This window comes from Haematobia irritans, chromosome 3 (assembly GCF_050003625.1).
Source record: "Haematobia irritans isolate KBUSLIRL chromosome 3, ASM5000362v1, whole genome shotgun sequence".
NCBI classification, from domain to species: Eukaryota; Metazoa; Arthropoda; class Insecta; order Diptera; family Muscidae; genus Haematobia; species Haematobia irritans.
Genome location: NC_134399.1, coordinates 166,402,816 through 166,429,756, shown reverse-complemented (window position 1 = coordinate 166,429,756; position 26,941 = coordinate 166,402,816). Strand labels below are relative to the sequence as shown.

At 31.6% G+C, this 26,941-nt stretch overlaps 2 protein-coding genes and 1 long non-coding RNA gene across 3 annotated transcripts in view; 2 read left to right on the top strand and 1 right to left on the bottom strand.

Annotated features, from left to right (window-relative positions):
* LOC142230726 (uncharacterized) overlaps positions 1 to 26,941 on the top strand; it is a 260,167-nt gene that overhangs the window by 156,685 nt on the left and 76,541 nt on the right. The gene's annotated exons all lie outside the window — the stretch shown is intronic.
* Positions 1,689 to 2,473, top strand: LOC142230728 (uncharacterized). The gene is made up of 3 exons (XR_012720788.1): positions 1,689 to 1,896; positions 1,982 to 2,080; positions 2,163 to 2,473. It is a non-coding gene; the product is annotated as an uncharacterized LOC142230728 (long non-coding RNA).
* The window catches only part of LOC142230725 (uncharacterized), a 36,233-nt gene continuing 24,039 nt past the window's right edge, over positions 14,748 to 26,941 (bottom strand). The window contains exons 3-5 of the mRNA XM_075301354.1: positions 16,117 to 16,258; positions 15,525 to 16,050; positions 14,748 to 15,418 (exon numbers count right to left, since the gene is read on the bottom strand). Coding sequence (XP_075157469.1) covers positions 15,137 to 15,418; positions 15,525 to 16,050; positions 16,117 to 16,258 — 950 coding nt within the window. The 3' untranslated portion in view covers positions 14,748 to 15,136. The remainder of the gene's footprint in view (positions 15,419 to 15,524; positions 16,051 to 16,116; positions 16,259 to 26,941) is intronic.

Genomic DNA, 26,941 nt, shown 5'->3' with positions numbered 1-26,941 from the left:
GATGCGGCTTCTTAAAAATACATTTTTAGCGACCCATCTGGCTTTAAGTCTACCATAAATAATATTAAAATTGAGATACAGATCTCATTTATCGAATGTTCATTATCTTTTCCAGGAATATTAATAAAGCTATTCGCGTACAAAGGGATGACAGTTTAAAATCCAAATTATTACAGATACTTCAAGGTGAATTTTTTTCTTAATTCCAAAAAAACTTTAAACAAAAGATTCAAAATACTCAATATAAATCTTAGTCTATATTTTGGAGCGTTTTCAAAAATGAGTTTCTTTACTTTAAGGACCTTAGTTCAAAGACACGCACAGAAAAAAAAGTGTCTTGTAAATTTAAGGACCATTTTGACTTCCACATAGTTCAACAAATTTACTGTAATATAGTTCATTTTTCGTAACCACAACGAAAATTAACTTAGCTAAAGGAAAACTTATAAAAATTCAGTAAATGTTTTTTAGTTCACTAACTACGAAATGGGAAGGATTTTTCCTTAAAAAAAATTCCAACACAGTAGTTAATGCATCGTTGATTCTATTATAAAAATACATGGGCAATATAAAAATCTTACTACGAAATGTGGACAATTTACTAAGAAAAAATTTTGTACAGAAAAAAATTTTTGTAGTAAAAATTAACTTAACGACATTACCGATTCGGACAATGACTACCTACAGATTATTTCCCTTTTTATTATATGTTGGAGTGTTTTTACTCACATTGAAAATTTTAGTTAAAACAGAATAAAAATTAGTTAATATAATCCTTGACAGGTGTATATAATTTTTATAGATTCCTCCTAGATTTGGTATATATTTTACCTTAACTTATAGATATAATTCCAACTAATCAATAAACGTGCTACTGGAAAATGTGAGTGCATCATGTGAGGGAGTTTTTAGAGACATTTTGTGTATATCTCGTATGATTGTTTGTGTTTGTTATTGCGTCATTTATGCTGTTGTTGGTTGTTTTGATTCTAGAGACAATGGAATGTTCCTTGTGTGTTGTTGGTATCTTTTGTGGTGAGAGTTGTTTTTTTGCAATAGCGAGATCAGAAAGGGATCGTGTGTGTGTGTGGAGTTGTTTTTCATTACGGCAGGTATGTATCCCTTATGACTATTTGTGTCTTTGAGTTTTATTGTTGCATTCAGTTATGTTGATGCATTTATGAAGTGCACACGTGGATTTAATTTTGCAAAATTGTACGTGCGGTATTGGTGTTTATTAATGAAAATACATTTATTTCGAAACATTTTAGAAACTGAGAAGTGAATGATGTGATGTTAGAGGAATCAAAAACGCTTTTTATTGATAAATAACAGATTAAGGAACTGTATATTTCTGTTAATATGTTAGTTTAAAATTAGTGCGGATTTTTAATTGATTTACATAAAAAATATACAACATGAGTGGTAATAGGATGATTTATATTTATTCTACATCTGGATCACAGGTTGAGAAGCAACCATTTTTTTGAATCTATATTTTTTATGTTACAGCAATTCCTACAGATGAGTACTAAGTTCGAGTTTAGCCGCTAAAATTAAAAATAAATCACTAAGCAAAGTATAAAATTATACGTCTTCGATACAAATTTAAATATAACTTGATGGAGAATAGCCCAAATCAAGTTTTTTATAAAGATTATTTTTTATAATGGATTATTAAAGAAAACTTATCATGGAAATTGCAATTTTAGCCGCTAAACTCGAACTTAATATCCACCTTAAATACTAAATGCTATAGTGACAAGTGGAAATTATGTCTAATTTTATAGTTTTTTTTTTTATTTCAAATATATTCTGAGAATAATTTCAATAACGTCCCATTTGTCCATGGATATGATTCCAATAATGTACATACTGGATGGATTTTTCAATGAGGTAAGTTTTTCTATAAACGGTATTTTGTCCGTTTTTAATAAAACCAAATTTTCAATTTATTAAAAATTATGTTTTTCACTTGCAGGTAGACAGGTCTCGTAATGGTAATTTTTTGAATATTCTTACTGTTTAATACTAATTAAGCTGATATCCCTATTGGCTCTAGGAAATACTCTTGAAAACCGTAAGTTAAAAATCAATATGAACGATAGAATTAATTAATTAATTATATTTTTCTTATATTTTGTATAACTTTGCAATTTCAGATGCTTATAAGCCAAATCCGCCCAACAAAAGTTAGCCAAAATCGATGAAATTGGACAATTCAATTGAATATAGCAACTTATGCCACATATATCTTTCATATGGATAGAAAACATGGAAATTTAAATTAATTAGTTGAGTCCTAATAACATAGAATATTACTCTTTTGAAGAAGCAATTACTAACTACCGACAAGTAAATGCGTCCAACGTACTAATAAAAATATTTCCTTTATTGTATATCATAAGCCATAGTTTTGTGTAATATAATAATAATTCTTTGAAATAAAATACTGGTGGTTATAGAAAATTGACTTGTTTTGTACGAAAAATTTCTTAGTTGTATACAGGCTTGTTGTACCTTTGATTCCTCAATTTCTCTACTTTTTTGAAAATTATACTGACAAACAGTTTATTTCAAACCAATTTCTTAATACAGGTTTCCAAAAAAATTGTTCATTTTTCCGGATAGCAGGAATATTTTGAATGAGTTTAACTATATTCTTCCCACAGCATAGTAATAATGAACTAACATACGATGTAATACATGAACTAATTTATAAGAAAATCATGAACTTATCTAGATGAAAAAAATCTTTGGCGCCAAATCATGGTCATTCTTACTATGGGTTAGTTCATTTTTCATAAAAAATAGTAAACTTTTTTTTCGGTGCGCGACTGTAACGGAGGGACGCAAATTTCCAAAATTTGTGTCCTAAATTTAATAAATAAAATTTGTTGAAACAACACTAATAGAAAAAATTTCGTTCCATAGTCGTGAACAGACGGTGACAAAATGAAACGGAAACGTTCACAAAAAACAAAACGGAATGTTCACAATTTCGTCCAAGATTTCATGAACGACATTCGTTTTTCTTTGGCCATGAAAAGTCTTAAAATAATCGTTAGACGTTATTATGACAACTTCCTCGGTGATGCAATGTGTTAAGGCGACTGTTAACGCATATCGTGTAGGCAGCACAGGTTCGAGTCACGGTAGCGGAAATCTTTTTTTTAATTTTGTTTATAAATTCGTAACCATAACGTTTTCAGATCGTGAACGCTGTTTATTATTTCGACAACGCATGGTGTCATTTTATCGTTGTCAGATTGACACCGCCTGTTCTCCGTTCGACACCACATGTGTGTTGATTCACTTTCATGAACGAATCATTTTGAAATGAGCACGCAATGCATGATTTTTTCTATGAGTGAACGATTATAAACTTAATTAAAATTTCATTATTTTAAAGAAATTTGTCCTTAATATTGTGTAAATTACCCATCCTAAAAATATTTTAATATTTTTTCAGTGTACACTAATAGAAAAAATTACGTCGTCCAGAGTCGTGAACGGACGGTGACAAAATGAAACGGAAACGTTCACAAAAAATCAAAACGGAATGTTCACAATTTCGTCCATGGGCGTTCAAGATTTCATGAACGGCATTCGTTTTTCTTTGGCAATGAAAAGTCTTAAAATAATCGTTAGACGTTGTTATGGCAACTCCGCCGTTGGTGCAATGCGCTAAGGCGACTGTTAACGCATATCGTGCAGGCAGCACAGGTTCGAGTCACGGTAGCGGAAATCTTTTTATACCCTAAACCACATAGTGGTCAGGGTATAATAAGTTTGATCGGCCAAAAAAATGTGCCTACCAGAAATATCAATTTTAGACCCCATAAAATATATACCGATCGACTCAGAATCACCTCCTGAGTCGATCTAGCGCTTGGTGTCCGTCAGTCTGTCCATGTATTTGTTGTTCACAGGATTCCGGTCGCAATTATTAACCGATTTGGATGAAATTTGGTACAGGTACGCTATTGAATTTGGAAGAAATCGGATCAAATTTAGATATAGCTCCCATATATATGTATCGCCCGATTTCGACAAATGGAGTCACGTTGCGCTTTTTTACAAACCGATCGTCATCAAATTTTGCACATAGTAGACCTTTTCATCACCCTTTAAGTCTGCAAAATTTCATAAAAATCGGTTCAGATTTAGATATAGCTCCCATATATATGTATCGCCCGATTTTCCCTAATTTGGCCATAAAAAGCTTATTTATTATGCTATCTTACTCAAACTTGGCTTACTCTAATCTTTTATGGTATTGACAATATGTGCCAAAAATAATCGAAATCGGTTCAGATTTAGATGTAGCTCCCATATATATGTATCGTCCGATTTTGCCAAATTTGGCCGTAAAACCCTTATTTATCAACCGATAGTACTCAAAGGTGGCTAAATATAGTATTCTATACCTCTAACTTTATGTGCGCAATTTCATCGAAATCGGTTCAGATTTAGATATAGCTCCCATATATATGTATCGCCCGATTTTCCCTAATTTGGCCATAAAAAGCTTATTTATTATGCTATCTTACTCAAACTTGGCTTACTCTAATCTTTTATGGTATTGACAATATGTGCCAAAAATAATCGAAATCGGTTCAGATTTAGATGTAGCTCCCATATATATGTATCGTCCGATTTTGCCAAATTTGGCCGTAAAACCCTTATTTATCAACCGATAGTACTCAAAGGTGGCTAAATATAGTATTCTATACCTCTAACTTTATGTGCGCAATTTCATCGAAATCGGTTCTGATTTAGATATAGCTCCCATATATATATGTTTCGCCCGATTTCGTTAAATTTGACCGTAAAATTCTTATTTATCAACCGATCGTACTCCAAGTTGGCTAAATGTAATCTTCTATAGCTCTAACTGTATGTGCGAAATTCCATCGAAATCGGTTCAGATTTAGATAGAGCTCCCATATATACGTATCGCCCGATTTTGAAAAATTTGCCCCTAATAACCTTATTTTTGACCATAGGGGCCTCATTTATTAACTGATCGTACTCAAATTTTACACAAAGTGACCTTCTGTGGTAGCATTCATACCTGCAAAATATTATACAAATTGGTTCAGATTTAGATATAGGTCCCATATATATGCATCGCTCGATTTTTCCAAATTTGACCATAATACTTTTATTTATTAACCAATGTTACTCAAATTTCAAATTGTGATGTACTAGTCGATCCTATTTAGACTTATATGTAGCTCTTACATAAATCTATTGCCCTATTTGCAGAAATTTGGATTTATTGCCCCACAACTAATTGACCGATTTCCTCTTTTTTTTAATAATGGACTCAATATTAGTGGCATACTAACTCTTTTGGTGCAAAATAAACTATAGCTCCTAATATTAGACATTTCTGTTCAGATTGTGACAAGACACCCATAAATATGTACCCCCCCTTTATGTTCTCCAAAACCTATACCAATGATAGTCCAAAACCTATACCAATGATACCCCACAAATGCTTATGTTTACTAATTCAGTAGGGGTGGTTTAGGGTATGATATAGTCGGCCCCGTCCGACTTTCTACTTTAGTCACTGGTTTTAATTTAGTTTATAAATTCGTAACCATTATGTTTTTAGATCATGAACGCTGGTTGTTGTTTTGACAACGCATGGTGTCATTTTATCGTTGTCAGATTGACACCGCCTGTTCTCAGTTTGACACCACATGTATGTTGATTCACTTTCATGAACAAATCGTTTTGAAATGAGCACGCCGTGCTCATATCAAAAAAAAATATCCCAAATTTGGGAAAAAGATATCTTCAACTGGTAAATAAATCCCGCTTTTTTTGGCTCTAGTTGTCATGGAAAAAATTCGTAGATTCTTGTGGAGATATAAATGAATAATGGACTAGGTTAACTCCATCTCCTTGGGTTGCATTGAAATTCTCTTTGATGAGCTCATTTAATATATCTAATTTCTAATAAGATTATCAAATGAATAAATTTTTCATAAATTGTGTCTGTCTTGAACTTCATACATCGTTAAAGACATTTTAACAATTTTTAATTTTAATTAAAATTTTATTATTTTTGGAAAATTTTCTTCAATTTGGCAAAAACTGTAAACATTTTTTGTATCATGTTGCAATTACTAAAATATTGTAGTTAAAATTTTCTAATATAAACCTACATTTTCTTTCATGGTGCACAGAAAAAAAGTCTGTTGTAAAACTGAAGCTAAAATAAACTAATATTTATTGCAAAATAATTATTTTGTTTCTTTGTTTATTTTTAAAATTTTGTAAAAAATTTTCCCCAGCCCAACGATTTTTTCTTTGTTCCAAGTATGTCTCATTTTTCACATAATGTAGTTTACTTTGTTTCCGTGTGGGTTCACTTTTTTCTTGGTGTATTATTCTCGCTGTAGCAGGACACCCTATTGTATATATCCTTTGTAGTTTACCAAAAATAAATAGAAACACTTAAGCTCTATACAAATCTCCGTGACGAAGATGTGGAGTAAGGCAAGAATGTAAGTAAACCAACTATAAAACATGAATAGTACGACCTATTCGTTAAAGGAGTCCTTTTTTTCTCATCTGTCTTTCATTATTCTTTGATATCCTCTGTGGCCGCAGTAAAGTTGTCATAGAAAAGTACTACAAGCGCATAGATTTAATATTAATTCTCATTTCTCTCGCTGTTCTGCCACATTGTTTGTTCGTTTTCTTTTCGCAAACATGTTAAAGCTTTTATAGAACTGTGAATATTGTCGTCGTCTTCGTCGTCATCTCAAAGTGTTTGTATTTTTTTAGCCAAGAACAAACGATCCAAACATATTCTTTGGCAAACATTGAATAACATTTTCAGCGTTCAATTCAAACAATTGTACGAAATTATAGAAGGACAACGAAATGGATGTTTTACACAATACCGTAGATGAACGAAGAGGCCAGTGTAAATAAGTCCTCTTAAGTATGATGATTATGTCTTTATCTACATGGATTATGAAATTCATTTAGATTATATTACGGCGTTTTAATTACAAAGCTTTAGAAAATCAACAAAACCCAGAACAAACAAATCTAGAAAAATCTGCGAAAAAAAAATATTTCCCAATGTACAATGAAATTGAGAGAAAATATTTGGAACAAAACTTATATTAAAATCTTGATAAAAAAAATATTCATAAAGTTTTCAATAGGGATACAACTTTTAGAAAATTTTCTATAGAAATCAAATTTTGACAAAATTTTCTATAGAAATAAATTTTAAAATCCACAGAGGATTTTAAATAAATTTTGCTTGAAAGACCCGAAGTGGTGACCTCACAACCAAAAATTATCATATAACGGGAGTTTTATGCGAAAGAGATTGGTGAACATTTAGAATTTCATAGTCTAAAGTAGGGGGTATCTGATTTGTAGATATGAGAGGGAAGTGAACATTGATCTCTCAAATATATATATTTTTATACCCTTCACCACTACTGTGGTACAGGGTATAATAAGTTTGTGCATTTGTATGTAACGCCAAGAAGGAGTAATCATAGACCAACCTTTTAGTATACGGATCGGCTTAGAATTAAATTCTGAGTCGATTTAGCGATGTCCGTCTGTCTGTCTGTCCGTCTGTCTGTCCGTCTGTCTGTCTGTCTGTTGATGTATTTTTGTGTGCAAAGTACAGCTCGCAGTTTTAGTCCGATTGTCCTAAAATTTGGTATAGGGTCCTGTTTCGGCTCAAAGACGATCCCTATTGATTTTGGAAAAAATCGGTTCAGATTTAGATATAGCTGCCATATATATTTTTCGCCGATCTGGTCATAATTGGCGTGTATATCAACCGATCTTCCTCAAATTCCGTACATCCGAATATTTTATGGGTCTCGAAAAACTTGCCAAATACCAGCCAAATCGGTTCAGATTTAGATATAGCTCTCATATATAGCTTTCGCTCGATTTACACTCATTTGCCCAAAGAGGCCAATTTTTAACTCCGATTTGGTTGAAATTTTGCACAGGGAGTAGAATTAGCATTGTAACTATGCGTGCCAAATTTGGTTGAAATCGGTTCAGATTTGGATATATCTCCCATATAAAGCTTTCGCCCGATTTACACTCATATGACCACAGAGGCCAATTTTTAAAGTCTGTTGTAAAACTGAAGCTAAAATAAACTAATATTTATTGCAAAATAATTATTTTGTTTCTTTGTTTATTTTTAAAATTTTGTAAAAAATTTTCCCCAGCCCAACGATTTTTTCTTTGTTCCAAGTATGTCTCATTTTTCACATAATGTAGTTTACTTTGTTTCCGTGTGGGTTCACTTTTTTCTTGGTGTATTATTCTCGCTGTAGCAGGACACCCTATTGTATATATCCTTTGTAGTTTACCAAAAATAAAGAGAAACACTTAAGCTCTATACAAATCTCCGTGACGAAGATGTGGAGTAAGGCAAGAATGTAAGTAAACCAACTATAAAACATGAATAGTACGACCTATTCGTTAAAGGAGTCCTTTTTTTCTCATCTGTCTTTCATTATTCTTTGATATCCTCTGTGGCCGCAGTAAAGTTGTCATAGAAAAGTACTACAAGCGCATAGATTTAATATTAATTCTCATTTCTCTCGCTGTTCTGCCACATTGTTTGTTCGTTTTCTTTTCGCAAACATGTTAAAGCTTTTATAGAACTGTGAATATTGTCGTCGTCTTCGTCGTCATCTCAAAGTGTTTGTATTTTTTTAGCCAAGAACAAACGATCCAAACATATTCTTTGGCAAACATTGAATAACATTTTCAGCGTTCAATTCAAACAATTGTACGAAATTATAGAAGGACAACGAAATGGATGTTTTACACAATACCGTAGATGAACGAAGAGGCCAGTGTAAATAAGTCCTCTTAAGTATGATGATTATGTCTTTATCTACATGGATTATGAAATTCATTTAGATTATATTACGGCGTTTTAATTACAAAGCTTTAGAAAATCAACAAAACCCAGAACAAACAAATCTAGAAAAATCTGCGAAAAAAAAATATTTCCCAATGTACAATGAAATTGAGAGAAAATATTTGGAACAAAACTTATATTAAAATCTTGATAAAAAAAATATTCATAAAGTTTTCAATAGGGATACAACTTTTAGAAAATTTTCTATAGAAATCAAATTTTGACAAAATTTTCTATAGAAATAAATTTTAAAATCCACAGAGGATTTTAAATAAATTTTGCTTGAAAGACCCGAAGTGGTGACCTCACAACCAAAAATTATCATATAACGGGAGTTTTATGCGAAAGAGATTGGTGAACATTTAGAATTTCATAGTCTAAAGTAGGGGGTATCTGATTTGTAGATATGAGAGGGAAGTGAACATTGATCTCTCAAATATATATATTTTTATACCCTTCACCACTACTGTGGTACAGGGTATAATAAGTTTGTGCATTTGTATGTAACGCCAAGAAGGAGTAATCATAGACCAACCTTTTAGTATACGGATCGGCTTAGAATTAAATTCTGAGTCGATTTAGCGATGTCCGTCTGTCTGTCTGTCCGTCTGTCTGTCCGTCTGTCTGTCTGTCTGTTGATGTATTTTTGTGTGCAAAGTACAGCTCGCAGTTTTAGTCCGATTGTCCTAAAATTTGGTATAGGGTCCTGTTTCGGCTCAAAGACGATCCCTATTGATTTTGGAAAAAATCGGTTCAGATTTAGATATAGCTGCCATATATATTTTTCGCCGATCTGGTCATAATTGGCGTGTATATCAACCGATCTTCCTCAAATTCCGTACATCCGAATATTTTATGGGTCTCGAAAAACTTGCCAAATACCAGCCAAATCGGTTCAGATTTAGATATAGCTCTCATATATAGCTTTCGCTCGATTTACACTCATTTGCCCAAAGAGGCCAATTTTTAACTCCGATTTGGTTGAAATTTTGCACAGGGAGTAGAATTAGCATTGTAACTATGCGTGCCAAATTTGGTTGAAATCGGTTCAGATTTGGATATATCTCCCATATAAAGCTTTCGCCCGATTTACACTCATATGACCACAGAGGCCAATTTTTAACTCCGATTTAGTTGAAATTTTGCACAGGGAGTAGAATTAGCATTGTAGCTATGCGTGCCAAATTTGGTTGAAATCAGTTCAGATTTAGATATAGCTCCCATATATATGTTTTTCTGATTTCGACAAAAATGGTCAAAATACCAACATTTTCCTTGTAAAATCGTCACTGCTTAGTCGAAAAGTTGTAAAAATGACTCTAATTTTCCTAAACTTCTAATACATATATATCAAGCGATAAATCATAAATAAACTTTTTCGTAGTTTCCTTAAAATTGCTTCAGATTTAAACGTTTCCCATATTTTTTTTACTAACATTGTGTTCCACCCTAGTGCATTAGCCGACTTAAATTTTGAGTCTATAGATTTTGTAGAAGTCTATCAAATTCTTCCAGATCGAGTGATATTTAAATGTATGTATTTGGGACAAACCTTTATATATAGCCCCCAACACATTTGACGGATGTGATATGGTATCGAAAATTTAGATCTACAAAGTGGTGCAGGGTATAATATAGTCGGCCCCGCCCGACTTTAGACTTTCCTTACTGGTTTAATTTTGCAATAATAAAATATATATATTTTTTTAAATTTGCCTGCAGATGATTCATAGCTACGTTTGGATAATAATGGACATAATCACAATATTGTGGCAACACAACAAAAAATTAAATTAAATATCTTCAAACACATACACATAAAAAAAATTTGGACAAAGTTTTCTACAGAAGCAAAATTTTTACAAAATCTTTAATAAAAACTAAATTTTGGTAAAATTGTTTAATCAATGGATTTTAATTAAATTTTGTATGAAAACCCGCTAAGTAGTGGCCACACAACCAGAAATCTGTAAGACCGGTAATGGGAAGTATGTCACAGATAGATCGTTGAAACCTTGGAATTACATAGTCTGGAGCAAGGGGCAACTGATTTCACGACACGAAGACTTTGAAGTCGCTAGTTGCTATAATTTAACAATGGAGATTTTGTCCATTAAGGTTCACGGAGAATTCTAAACTCTCCAGTTTTCCAAAGCTTCCGATAGAGACCACGGTTGCAACACTTGGTAGAATTGTAGAAAAAATGGTAGATTTTTTACTGTTTGGAAATTGATTTGTAGAATTCTTGATGTTTTGGTAGATTTTAATTTTTTTTATTGAAATAAAATGTTGACCCAATTTCCTATAAAAATAAAACTTACCAAAATCTTATATAGAAATAAAATTTTGACAAAATTTTCTATAGAAATAAAATTTTGACAAAATTTCCTATAGAATAAAATTTTGACAAAATTTGCTATAGTAAAGAAAATTGCAAAAAATTCTATAGAAATACAAATTTGATAAAATATTCTATAAGAAATAAAATTTTGACCAAATTTCCGTTAGAAATACTATTCTGAAAAAATTTTCTATAGAACTGAAATATGGCAAAAATTTTCTATAGGAATGAAATTTTGTAAATATTTTCTAAAGAAATAAAATTTTCCAAAAATGTCCTATAGAAATACAATTTTGACGAAATTTTCTACAGAAATAAAATTTTGAAAAAATTTCCTATAGAAAAAAATTTTGACAAAATTTTCTATGGAAATAAAATTTTGACGAAATTTTCTATATAAATAAAATTTTGCCAAAACTTTCTATAGAATAAAATTTTGCCAAAACTTTCTATAGAATAAAATTTTGACAACATTTTCTATAGAAATAAAATGTTGACAAAATTTTCTATAGAAATACAATTTTGACAAAATTTTCTATGGAAATAAAATTTTGACGAAATTTTCTATAGAAATAAAATTTTGACAAAATTTTCTATAGAAATAAAATTTTGAAAAAATTTTCTATAGAAATAAAATTTTGACAAAATTTTCTATAGAAATAAAATTTTGACAAAATTTTCTATAGAGATAAAATGTTGACAAAATTTTCTATAGAAATAAAATTTTGACAAAATTTTCTATGGAAATAAAATTTTGACAAAATTTTCTATGGAAATAAAATTTTGACGAAATTTTCTATAGAAATAAAATTTTGCCAAAACTTTCTATAGAATAAAATTTTGACAAAATTTTCTATAGAAATAAAATGTTGACAATATTTTCTATAGAAATACAATTTTGACAAAATTTTCTATAGAAATAAAATTTTGACGAAATTTTCTATAGAAATAAAATTTTGACAAAATTTTCTATATAAATAAAATTTTGAAAAAATTTTCTATAGAAATAAAATTTTGACAAAATTTTCTATAGAAATAAAATTTTGACAAAATTTTCTATAGAAATAAAATTTTGACAAAATTTTCAATAGAAATAAAATTTTGACAAAATTTTCTATGAAATAAAATTTTGATGAAATTTTCCATAGAAATAAAATTTGGGAAAAATTTTCTGTAGAAATAAAATTTTGACAAATTTTTCTATAGAAATAAAATTTCGACAAAAATTCCTATAGAAATAAAATTTTGACAAAATTTTCTACAGAAATAAAATTTTAACAAAATTTTCTATAGAAATAAATTTTTGACAATATTTTCTATAGAAATAAAATTTTGACAAAATAATAATAAAAAAATAAAATTGTGACAAATTTTTCTATAAAAACAAAATTTTGACAAAATTTTCTATAGAAATAAAATGTAATAAAATTTTCTATAGACATAAAATTTCGACAAAATTTTCTATAGCAATGATAAAATTTTGACCAAATTTCTGTTAGAAATACAATTTCGAACAAAAAAAATCTATAGAATTTAAATTTGGCAGGAATGACATTTTATAAAATATTTTCTAAGGAAATAAAATTTTCACAAAATTTTCTAAGAAATAAAATTTTGACAAAATTTTCTATAGAAATAAAATTTTGCCAAAACTTTCTACAGAAATAAAATTTTGACAAAATTTTCTATAGAAATAAAATTTTGACAAAATTTTCTAAGAGACAAAATTTTGACAAAACTTTCTATAGATATAAAATTTTGCCAAAACTTTCTATAGAAATAAAATTTTGACAAAATTTTCTATAGAAATAAAATTTTGCCAAAACTTTCTATAGCAATAAAATTGTGACAAAATTTTCTATAGAAAAAAAAAATTTGACAAAATTTTCTATAGAAATAAAATTTTGACAAAATTTTCTATGGAAATAAAATTTTGACGAAATTTTCTATAGAAATAAAATTTTGGCTAAATTTTCTATAGAAATAAAATTTTGACAAAATTTTCAATAGAAATAAAATTTTGACAACATTTTCTGTAGAAATAAAATGTTGACAAAATTTCCTATAGAAATAAAATTTCGACAAAATTTCCTATAGAAATAAAATTTTGACAAAATTTCCTATGGAAATAAAATTTTTCAAAAATTTCTATAGAAATTAAAAATTTTCTATAGCAATGATATTCTGCAAAATGTTTCTGTAGAAATACAATTTTGCAAAATTTTTCTATATTTTGCAAGGATTTTGGAATGTAAGGTTATTTTGGTCCAAGAAATAAAATTTTAACAACATTTTCTATAGAAATAAAATGTTGACAAAATTTTTTATAGAAATAAAATGTTGACAAAATTTTCTATAGAAATAAAATTTCAACAAAATTTTCTATAGAAATAAAACTTCGACAAAATTTCCCTGGAATTATTTTTTTTTTTTTTTGAATTTCTACAGAAATTAAAATTTTTTTATAGAAATGACATTTTGCAAAATGTTTCTGATATACAATAAAATACAATTTTGCAAAAAATTTCTATATTTTGTAAGGATTTTGGAACGCAAGGTTATTTTGGTCCACAGAAAAATATACTGAAATATGGTTCACATTCCAGTTACGGTCCATGTTTGAATATAGCCCACTGAGACGAGAAATGTATGAAAACGATCCATCTTTGGAGAAACTGTGTTTCATCAAAACATCTTAAACTCCCTACTTTAAATGTATGTCCCGATAAAAAGTCATAGAACTCATAAAAATTTAGATATTTGTCGGTGTGCAATTCACGTCCAATTTTAAAATTAATGCTCCGTAATGACTCATTTAAGCACGTCCATTATATTTTCTGACAAAGAACCCAGAAAAAAAGCAGTGAAAATGTTCTTTTTGGATTCGGAAGTGGTGCAAAATTGACGCAGAAGCGATGAATTTAACATGTGCTTGTCATAGGACGGATGTCCCCATTTCAACAGCCGCTGCACTGAATTTGCATCACTTCTTAATGTGTGAATGTGAATTAAGAAATTTTGTGATATTTTTACGAATAAATAATTTAAAAATTTTTTTTTTATTTTTAATGCATTATAACGCTTGTCTGGAACGTTTGACATCAAACATTTTCAAAAAATCGCAAATTTTCTAAAGAGGATTTAACATTTTTTTCGGCAAAATTTAAATAATTTGACCTATTTTATTAATTTTTTATGTGTTTTTAACCTTTTTGAAATAACAAAATTTTAAATTTCCCTTTAAAAATATGAAAAAAGCGAGGTATAAACAAAATTACTCAAATGAACTTCCTGTGCAATTAAAATAAAGAACATCTTAAGGAGGACATTTTTGGAAGTGCTTTTTAAATTGTGCCTTTAGAAGAACTTCCAAATTTTGTTTTGCTGGAAAATAAATAAATAAGTATAAAATAATGTAAATTTTTGAAATTTTATTATGGCTTGTCAATTGTCAAGCAAAAATTTGTCACTTTTTTTACAATTAAATGCAATAAATAAATAAATATATTAATAAATAAATTCAATAAATAAATAAATTAATTTCGTTTTGTTTTTTTTTTCATTTCAATAAATTACTTAAACTAAAATTATTTTCTATTTTTCTTTTCTTGTTCAATAAATAATTTAATAAATAAATATTTCATCCCATTTTCTTCGGTTGGGGTTCTATGTTTTCGTTCAATAAATTAAATAAATAAATTAACTAAATTTTGCAATAAATAATTTATACTAAGTTCTCATTATTTTTTTAAACTTAAAATAAGATTTATACTTTGTATAAATCTTGGCACTAAAAATTACTAGACCGTAATTATGGTAGGTGTAGGCTGTGTGTAGCCAATCCTCAATTTTTACTGAGATTTGGCCTTAAGTTTACGTCTACGAGCATTTTTGCCCATGGTAATGGCACGAGCAACAGTCTCCACAAAAGTGTAACCATCTTTGCCATTTGGTTCAATGTGGGAGGCGGGCAGAACAAAACCAAAGCGACCGGTATCACCCATTTCAATGGTATACGAGTATTTGATCTCAGCAAAGCCCTTGGCCCAATCGTCAGAGCCACCTGCGGCTGGATACAAGGTATGAGCCGAAGAGCCTACTGTGTATTTAATGCCACTTCTGCGGGTAATGGTCTAGGATATTTATTTCGTTGTTTGCAAGGAAAAAAAAAAACAAAAAGAAAACATTCAACATTAATGGATGTTGGTTGTGGTTTTTTCACTCTCATTCTCAACTTACCGTTCCTGCTTGACGTGCCACCAAATCCAAATCAGCCATATCCTTGGTAATATGATAATCATAACCCCATGGATATAGGATATACTGGCCATAACTGTGGAATGTCAAATAGGCTTTGAATGTATCACGGGGGAAATTGCTAATATATTTGGAAATGTAGAAGGTTTCTGGCTCGGAGAAGGCTTTGCTACCACGGTATGTCTGAGAGCAGGGATTTGCTGAGGTACCTTTACCACCCCATTTATAACCGAAATTGCGATTCAAATCGACACCAGGACAAGCACGGCCATGGGATCTCATATTCTTACGCCATAGACGATCGGTAGTGTGAGAGTATTCGTAACCATCAGGATTGGCCACAGCATGAATGTACCAATTGATGTTACGCATGTAGGGAGTCAAATCATCCCAACCTTCAACCAATTGATTGGCAATGTATGTGACAACAGCAGGACTAATCCATTCACGAGCATGCATACCACCATCAATCCAAATACCAGGATTACTTGGATTTCCATTAGAGATCCTGAAAAAACAGAAAAAGTTGAAAGTTTTTCCCAAGGCGTATTACTCATTTGTCGCCTTTACTTACTTTAATATCTTCAATGGTCGCTTTTCAATGGAATAGCCAATAGTCTCTACGGAACATATATCTGGATAGGTTTTAGCCAAATAATCAAAGAAACCATGAATGTCCTCCAAACGATGATAAGCTTGCCATGTCAAACGATGACCTGTAATGAAAAAAACAAAAATACATATTAATTCATGGTATTGGTTGCTAGCCGTTCTAAAAATATTTTAAAATTAATGCTGATTTATTCATACATTTTATGAAGTTATTCATAGTAGTTATGATATAGATAATCTCATAAAAAATATGATCATTTCCATGGAAACTGCAAATCTATTTCGAGCAAAGGACATTTTAAAAGTTCTGAGCCGGGGCCAAAAACTTGCTAGTTCTGGAGACCTCCAACCCTTTTAAGTATAGATAAAAACCTAACTTCTCAATTTTCTTGTTTTTTTGTATACACTGAAAAAAATCTTAAGTTCTATAGATTTCATCTTTAAATATTATTACAAATTTCATAGTCAAGTTGACCTCAGTTTATTGGAATTTTATTTTATAACAAGATAATGTCTAATTGCTTAGCTATAAGGAGAAAAAGCCTGAAGAGTTTATCGACTTTTGCTCAAGTTCAAAATACTACGCAAAAATGGAATACGTATTTCAGGGACTTTAAGGAGCAGGGGACATAAGGACAGACTGTACGATTAAAACAACGTACTTTGTTTTTATAATATCTGCACAATATCGCAGTTAATTTAAATTTGAGTTTTTAAATCAAAAATATTTATACCCTGCGCCACACTGTGGAACAGGGTATTATAAGTTAGTGCATATGTTTGCAACATCCAGAAGGAGACGAGATAGACACATGGTCTCTTTGGCAAAAATGCTCAGGGTGGGCTCTTGAGTCGATATAGCGATGTGCGTCTGTCCGTCTGTCCGTGAACACATTTTTGTAATCAAAGTCTAGGTCGCAGTTTTAGTCCAATCGACTTCAAATTTGGCACAAGTATGTGTTTTGGCTCAGAATAGATCCCTATTGATTTTGGAAGAAATCGGTTCAGATTTAGATATAGCTCCCATATATATATTTCGCCCGATATGTACTTATATGGACCCAGAAGCCAGAGTTTTACCCTAATCTGCTTAAAATTTTGCACAAGAAGAACAATTAGTACTATAGTCAAGGGTGCCAAAATTTTATTGAAATCGGTTCAGATTTAGATATAGCTCCCATATATATCTTTCGCCCGATATGGACTAATACGGTCCCAGAAGCCAGAGTTTTACCCCAATTTGCTTGAAATTTTGCACAGGGAGCATTAGCGTAGCTAGACAATTTTCCTAGGGGGGCTATAGCCCCCCTAGCTAAAAATCTATAGACTGAACTTATAGGTTCAATTAATGTTTTATTGAATAAAAAATTAGACATCAAAATAACTCGACAATTAATTTATAATAAAGCAACTAAAAGTAGTTCCACACTTTTCCCAGCAAAAAAATGTGAGTTGTTCTAAAGGCACAACTTTAAAAGTACTTCCAAAAATGTCCTCAATTATTTTAACTACACAGGAAGTTTTTTTACTTCATTTTTTTCATATTTTAATGTGTAATTTGTTGTTTCTTTTTTTTCAAATAGTTTAAAAAAGAGTAAGAATAAATAAATTGGTACAAATCATTCAAATTTTGTCACAAAACTGCTAAATCTATTATAGAAAAATCGATAATTTTGGAAATTATTCGAGGAAAAATGTTTCAAACAAGCGTCAGAATGCATTAAAAATCATAAAAAAATATTAAAAATTATTTATTTGGGAAAATATCACAAAATTTTTTAATTCACATTCAAAACACTGAATTCGGATCTCACCTTAAGAAGTGATGCAAATTCATTGCAACGGCTGTTGAAACGGTGGACATTTGTCCTATGACAAGCTCATATTACATTCATTGCTTCTCTGCCAATATTGAACCACTTCTAGACCCAAAAAAGAAAATTTTCACTACTTTTTTGGCGACGCTTTTCCGCAGCATTATTAAGATATTAATTTATGAAAGAATAGTTTTAATATCAATTACTATTTTTTTAATTACATTGACTAAACTAAATCAATCATAAGTTCAACCACAGCTTTATTTCATAAATATATGACATTGCCATCGACAACTGCTACCACAACCCAAGTAATTCGATTGTTCATGAAAGTCTTTAGCGGAACTTTGTGCGATTGTATATACTTGTTTAATTTTTATAAAAATTAAAAAAACTATTGACATTTATTGAAAAATGGAAAATCATAAAAAGAGTTTCAAATTCTGGGGGGGGGCTAAAATTTTTCTGGGGGGTCTAAGCCCCCTCCCCAGAGGCCTTCCTACGCTTATGTCAGGGAGTAGAATTAGCATTGTAGCTATGCGTGCCAAATTTGGTTGAAATCGGTTCAGATTTAGATATAGCTCCCATATATAGCTTTCGGCCGATTTACACTCATATGACCACAGAGGCCAATTTTTTGCTCCGATTTAGTTGAAATTTTGCACAGGGAGTAGAATTAGCATTGTAGCTATGCGTGCCAAATTTGGTTGAAATCGGTTCAGGTTTACATATAGCTCCCATATATATGTTTTTCTGATTTCGACAAAAATGGTCAAAACACCAACATTTTCCTTGTAAAATCGCCACTGCTTAGTCGAAAAGTTGTAAAAATGAATCTAATTTCCTAAACTTCTAATACATATATATCGAGCGATAAATCATAAATAAACTTTTGCGAAGTTTCCTTAAAATTGCTTCAGATTTAAATGTTTCCCATACTTGTTTACTAACATTGTGTTCCACCCTAATGCATTAGCCGACTTAAATTTTGAGTCTATAGATTTTGTAGAAGTCTATCAAATTCTGTCCAGATCGAGTGATATGTAAATGTATGTATTGGCGACACACCTTTATATATAGCCCCCAACACATTTGACGGATGTGCAGGGTATAATATAGTCGGCCCCGCCCGACTTTAGACTTTCCTTACTTGTTTTTTTTTTTGTTCACTTTATGAAAAATTTGCCTTCATACGCATACGATTTTAGGGGAGGAAAGCCAATTTCACAGATTCGTATCAAAAATGGAAATACCTACGGGAAATGGATTATAACCAGGACCGGTATACACACTAGTCCCTAGTGTGTATGGGCCAGGGATCGGTCATTTTAACATGGAGTTACCAATGACGAGGTAACTTTACAGTCTACTAGACGCAATTTGGTCTCATACCAAATGACACATCCTGAGACAGTTTTGTAGGATCACCCCATAGGCAAGTCCTCATGAACCAATCTGGGACAACCACTTAAGACATATTTTCATTGTGTGATCCCAGAACTGTACTATATCGAATTATTGGAAATGATTTGATGCTGGTTTGAAGAAAAACGGTCCAACTTGGCAGATAAAAAATAATCTTCCACATCATAATAAAAACTTCCTGCCTCGCATTCGTCAAATTTGTCAATAGGCCTGTAGATTGCTGAACAATTCCCCATATTCTTCTCATATGATACCGAGCAACATTTTTTATTTAAACCCATAAAAAAATTGGACGATGAGCTTAAATAACAGCCAAAGGAAGAGATGTTCACTGGAAGCCTATTTCTAAGGACTCTGACACTATATTAAAAAAAAATTATCACTTTTCCAAAATATTAGTGGTTGTTTTGAGTGGTGTGTATTTATCGAACTATCCTAGAACACAAAACTAGAGAATGGAAATAATGAACTACTTCGTGAGAACGGTGAACCAAATGTTTCTTTTTTAAGGTTTCCAAAATGCGTTGTTAAAATAATTGCTGACATTTTGGGATTTTTAACGACTATTTTCGAAATACTTCCTTCTTAAAAAATTCAAAAAATAACTAAAATATTTGAGACGTACTTGGAATAAAGAAAATTTCATGGGGTGGGGTTAGATCAGGTTAGGTTTAGGTATAGTGGCAGCCAGTGTTGGGCAAAATTTATTCTAAATAACGAATAAAAAGATAACGAATAAATTCAATTTAGTTTTTATTTGGAATAACAAATAATTTTTTTATTCGTTTATTTGTGAAAACAAATAACTTCAATTTTTTTGTTATCTTTTTATTTGTTATTCGAAAGTTTCAAATAAAATTTCAAATAATACACTTATGTGAAAAAAAGTTCTCAAAAATGTATTTCATTCAGGGTTTCAGCCCCTTTATCATACGAATGCACACCTTTAAAACGTCTGCATGAAAGCGCCGCTGATTCCCTTTTCAGGTCGCCTAAATGTATCCAGTGAGCAGTGACTCCAAAGAAACTTCGCTCATGTGATGACCAAATATCAGCAGTTGTACAAACAAACTTGCTCTCCTTAAGTTTTAGCTTAGTTTCCACCACATGGCTCTGAAATTTTTTATCTATTTCACGACCAAGCTGGCGCCTTGAAATTATTTGTCCTGAGGTACATCCTTCACATATTTTTTTGAAGTATTGATTTTCTACTACTCTAAGAGGCACCAACGAATCAATTACGAATTTTGTAACTTCTTCGTTCAACTCAAAGAGACTCAGATGCTTCCCTTGTTTGTCTCTTGCACACTTGTTTCTCATTACCTCCTTCGCTTGAGAACGTTTTAGGCATTTATAGCTCTGGTACTCTTCAAACGCATCCTTACCATGTCGCCTCTTAAGGTGAGATATGAAGTTTGATATTGAATTTTTCTCTCCTTTTATCTTAACAAAATCAGGCTCACATTTCACGCACACAGCACTGATATTCTTTACTCTGTCTTCTAAAATTCTGTATAATTTTCCATCAAAAATGGAAAAACCAGATTCACTTGAATCACTATTTTTGGATGTTCTACCTTCCGGTTCCATTCCTAGTTATAAAGACAATTATCGCTCCTCAAAAAAAGATTATTTTATCAGAAGAATTCAATAAATTCAAATTATTTTTTTCGATTCAAAAAAATTATTATTTGTATGACAAATAACAACTAACGAATGACGAATAATTATTTGTGACACAAATAAACAGATAACAGTTGAAATTTGATTTCAAAAAATTCCAAATGAAAAATAACGAATAAAAAATTGTTTGTTATTTGTTATTTGAATAAAAATTTATTGAATAACGCCCAACACTGGTGACAGCCCAATATTTCAGGCTTACTTAAGACTATTCAGTCCATTGTGATACCACTGTGTTGAACTTTGCTCTTATAACTGAATGCTGCCCGACTCTAGGGTTAGGTTAGGTCAATGACAAGGAACCCCATTTTTATAGCCGAATGCAAGCGGCGTTCCACATTGCTGTGAAATAACTTAGAGAAGCTTTGAAAAAATCCGAAATATCACCAGCATTACTGAGTGGGGATAATCCACCGCGTAAAAGCTTTTTTATATTTTTTCCAAAGTGAATTAAAAATTTATTTAAAAAAAAATCCAGCCACATAAATTTTGAAGTTCATCCCATGTCATTACTTCTAATGTACATATAAGAATACTCTTGCACATATAAGAATACCTATTTGTTGCTTTCCATAAAGTTCTTTTGAGGAGCTATATAAAACCACTTGTTTTGCTATATTTTATAAATTTTATCTGGGAATAAAAAGAGCTAGGGCGACGCTTTTTGAGCTGAAATTAAAAAAAAATATCTTGTTTGTTTTGCAATAAACACAAGTTAGTTAGATCATCAGTTAGCAACGGACATATTTTGTTGTTTGCTTTAATTTAAATTTGTCGATTAAAATTTTTTTTTAAATAAATAATTTTATCATATCTTAAAAATTGGTGAGAAAATTGTTGCCTATTGCTAAATAGTTTTTTTCCTTACATGAAGAAGTCGAGGTTAGTCGTTAAATTTGTTTTGCTTTTAAATGCGTGTTGCAAATGAATTTCGCGCCCTCTATTTCAGCTTGCAAACTGCGGAACAAGGAACGCATATTTCAAGTTAGCCATCAATCAGACATCATCTATCCATCACTAAAATGATTAGTAATTCCAAACGCATTTTTATTTGTGTACAGTATTTTTTTACGCAATCATGGTAACATCAAATGTTGTTCAACAATAATAGTTCGCGACAGAAAATATTTGAATTATAAAACATATGGAATACGTAAGCCTTGCATATTCGTGAATTGTTATGAAATTATATAAATTTGTAGGTGTTGAGAATGAGTGACAAGCTGATTATTTGAAAAAAAGACACGAAACATAAAATAGTTCAAAATAGATTTTCGAGAACAATTAAAACGAAAGTTGTTTTGGGAAAGTAGTAACCATTGGAGAATACGAGTAAGTGGAAAATATTTTTTTCTTACATTGCATGCGATTTTTTTTTTTTTTTGGATATGGATCGGTGTTTCTACTGTTTATTTGTGGATATAGTCCTGATATGGGCGCTCTAATAATACAGTGTGGTTGATATGTATTGCCACCGACTTCAGGTTGCTATCACATCTAAATAGCATTTTGAAAAAAAAAGGTAGATACGGCAATACCGATGAGAAGCCATTCCAAATTAAGCAGTTTGTGAGCAAACAAAGTGGTCAGCTGAAAAGTTAAAATTTCGATTGGTCTCGATGAGCGATGAGTAAAATTTCCTTTACTCCAATAATTTTTTGCGTACGTTAGTTAAATTAACTAAAAAGCGGAAAAAAATATACACAAATTAAGCATAAAGATTTACTAAATTCGTATTTCTCACAACATAGTTCATTATTCCCTTAAATTTGTAAATTTTACTACAAATGCGTTCATTATGGACTTCGTATGTCACTAAAGACATTCTTGCAATTTTGAAGTCCAATTTTTCCCTTCAGACTACAAAATTAATTTTTATTATTAAAAAAAAAATTAAACATTTAAATTTATTAAATTTAAATTTTCTTGAATTTGTCGAAAAATATTTACTTATTTTTGTGACATCTCTGAGATGCCGGCGTTTGTAATACTGTTTAGTTCAAATTTTCTAAAAATATTCAAAATTTTCTAAAATTTACCGAAAGTTTTCTTACTGGTTGGTTCACTGTTTTTTCAGTGTGTATTGAAGTCCTGGGCGGACAAACATTTCGGCAGCAGACCCTTGACACACCCACTGGAATCAGCACCGTCGCACTCAGAATGGCTTAAAATAATGCTTTTCGCTTCATTTCTACCGCACAGTGGCCACCAAAGTTTCCGGATCTCAACCCGTTGGACTTTTGTGCCTGGGGAATTTTGGGGAGTAAATTTGATATAAAAACTATCAAAGTGTCGCTAATCACAATGGGATGCTTCGCCGGGAATGGGCCAAAAATTCTGCAAGCCACATTCGTGGCGCGTATTTTGGCTTTGTGGAGCCACCGTGGTGCAATGGTTAGTATGCCCGCCTTGCATACACAAGGTCGTGGGTTCGATTCCTCCTTCGACCGAATACCAAAATGTTTTCAGCGGTGGATTATCCCACCTCAGTAATGCTGGTAACATTTCTAAGGGTTTCAAAGCTACTCTAAGTGGTTTCACTGCAATAAGGAAAGCCGTTCGGACTCGGCTATAAAGAGGAGGTCCCTTGTCATTGAGCTTAACATGGAATCGGGCAGCACTTAGTGATAAGAGAGAAGTTCACCAATGTGGTATCAAAATGGACTGAATAGTGTAAGTGAGCCTGATACATCGGGCCTAACCAGTGTTGGTAATATTGGGGATTTTTCCCCAACTTGGGGATATTTATTCGTGGATGGAGCCGAAAATTTTGAATTGGAGATTTCGTGGGGAATTTCAATAAATTTGGGGATTTTTGTGGGGATTTTTTTTCAAAATCCGTTCAGTATAATAAATCAGGTTTGCAATAATGAATTTAATGAAATGCTTGCACATGAAGCATTTGGACTAGAAACGAACACAGAATTTTATTTTGGGGCCCAAGCGCTGATTTATAATTTTACGCAGCTAGGTTAGTACATTTTTCTACAATTGTGAAATCATTTCATGAGGGCTCGGGCCTAAATGTTGCCCTCTCATCAGTGTTCATCATTGATTTGGACAATATGTTATATCACATAAATATAGAAATGATGAAGATGGTTCACCTTCATATTTATCTTCGACCCAATATTATTATAGACTATTAAAAAAAATTCGCCCATAAATGCATGGTGACCGAAGTCTCATTTCCATTTTTCGAACATTTCGAAGACAATCACCGGTCTCCTGGTGTTGAGTTTCGAAATCTTCATCTCATTTTGGCTGACATTAAATTTTATATTTTCTTCAATTTTTAAATTATTACCTATATTCAAACGCAGAGCCTATTTTTTATTTTTACCATAAAAACTTTTCAAAAATTTATTGGGAATTTTTATGAGGAATTTTGATTTAAATTGAGGATTTTTGGGGACAAAAGCGTCCTAATTTGGGAAGAAGAGCCAGAAAAATACTGGCAACAGTGGGCGTAACCTAACCTATCCGTGGCTTTGTTGGCCGTTTGAAGACCATAACTCGTGCTAAAGGTAGTGAAGAAATCTAAACTGATTCCAAAGTTTGATGGTATTTCCGACACTTTATGCTTTTGTACAATAAAATTATATTGCAAAAAGAAGGTTTAAATTCGATAAATGGGATATGTATACTAATTTTAATTTTATGGAGACTGTATTTAGAGCTAGATAGCTCCCAGCAAATATCTTTAGCTCGGACTCAAAAACAAAATCCTTAATGCAAGCTTAATGCAAAAGCTTTGGATCCCAAAAAAACTCTTTTTGTTTGAGTGTAGAAGCTTTTGCGTCTACGCTTTCCCAAAAAACTCTTGTATTAGCAAAGACTTTCAACAGGATAACCCAATGATTCAAATCTATGGGTGAGGAATATAAAAATAGTCACTCTTAGTCGTGTTTTTGTCTAGAACCGTACACCAACTTTGCAACAATGAAACATTACCTGTTTCAATAAAATTCCCTCTTGAATTTCTAAAGAAATTAAACTTTTCAGACCAATTGCTCGCATTGCATGTTTCTTTCGAATGATTGGCATTTTCGCTTTGGAATTTCGTTGATTTTTTTTTTCATTTTTGATATCACAAATTTTGATGGCGGCGTGCAAAAGGGTCTTTCTTTATTGTTGTATTGCATGTCAGATTGCAGTCTACCATATCATGCCGCTGACATGGAAATCACTGGCCAGGCGTTTCCTTATTGACACCTAACAAACAATAATTCAAAAAAAATGAAGAGGAAAAACTAGTGAAATTTAATACGAGCCACAAAAAATACTGATTCCATTAGAACATTTCATTAATATTTTTGGCTAATAATGATTAAATAATGTAACCAACCAATAAACATGCAATAAAAAAATATCAAAAAATTCTTTAAAATAAAATCGCTTTCATATCATTAATGTCATGAGTCAAAAAGTCTTTGCTTTTTTGAGGAAATTCTAAATCAGCACATGATTTTTTTTTTGGGGGGAAAAACATTGGGAAGGCAATGACATTTCATCAAATGTGCCATCCACTAACAAAATTAATTTGATTTTGATTCATTATTTTATATATAAGATAATGGAGTCAACTTATGATTTCCTCCACAAAATTTTTTGTGGGAATATTAGACGAAAAATTGAAATCATGGGTGTCGGAAAATTAAATTAGGCTTGAATACTACACCGGCTACTCCACATCAGATTACGTTTATAATTTAGCGTCAATTACAAACATAAAATTTGCTGAAAAGAAATGGATTTATGTGGAACCAAGGAACTCTTTGATTATCTGTTTAGGATTGGGTGTCTTCTATAAATTTTTCAATATGATTGCTATCAGAAATAAAGTTATTCCCGATAGAAGTGAAGCTTTGTACCAGAGAACGGCTGCGATCTACCGCAACCGACCAGTGTATTTAGTAAACACCAATATTTGCAATCTTAAAACACCAATTGGTAAACAAAATTTTCAACCACCAATATCCAATGGAACCGACGACTGTCGGTGTTTGTTAGTATGAGTGTTGGTCTCTCGAAAACACCGTAGGTTAGGTTAGGTGGCAGCCCGATGTATCGGGTTCACTTAGACTATTCAGTCCATTGTGATACCACATTGGTGAACTTCTCTCTTATCACTGAGTGCTGCCCGATTCCATGTTAAGCTCAATGACAAGGGACCTCCTTTTTTATAGCCGAGTCCAAACGGCGTTCCACATTGCAGTGAAAGCACTTAGAGGAGCTTTGAAACCCTCAGAAATGTCACCAGCATTACTGAGGTGGGATAATCCACCGCTGAAAAACTTTTTGGTGTTCGGTCGAAGCAGGAATCGAACCCACGACCTTGTGTATGCAAGGCGGGCATGCTAACCATTGCACCACGGTGGCTCCCACCGTAGTAAAGCAATCACACAAACTGGTTTCCCATATCTCAGCAGTTTGGTATTCTCTTATTTGGTACTCTCTCAAATCTCTTGAGCTAATGCCAACTGCTCGTAATTGAGTGAAATCACACTTAAGTGCCACACTCGTTTTTTGCTTACCGAGCGTTGTTACGATGTCGATTGGTATAAGATTGCATGACATTGCATACGAACATTCCCAGCAAAAAAAGCGTCGCCAAAAAAGTAGTGAAAATGTTCTGTTTGGATCCGGAAGTGGTGCAAAATTGGTGCAGAAGCGATGATTTTAACATAGGCTTGTCATAGGACCACCATTTCAACAGCCGTTGCACTAAATTTGCATCACTTCTTAAGGTGTGATGAGAATCCAGTGATTTGGATGTGAATTAAGAAATTTTGTGATATTTTGACGAATAAATTATTTTTAAAATTTTTTTATGATTTTTAATGCATTATAACGCTTGTC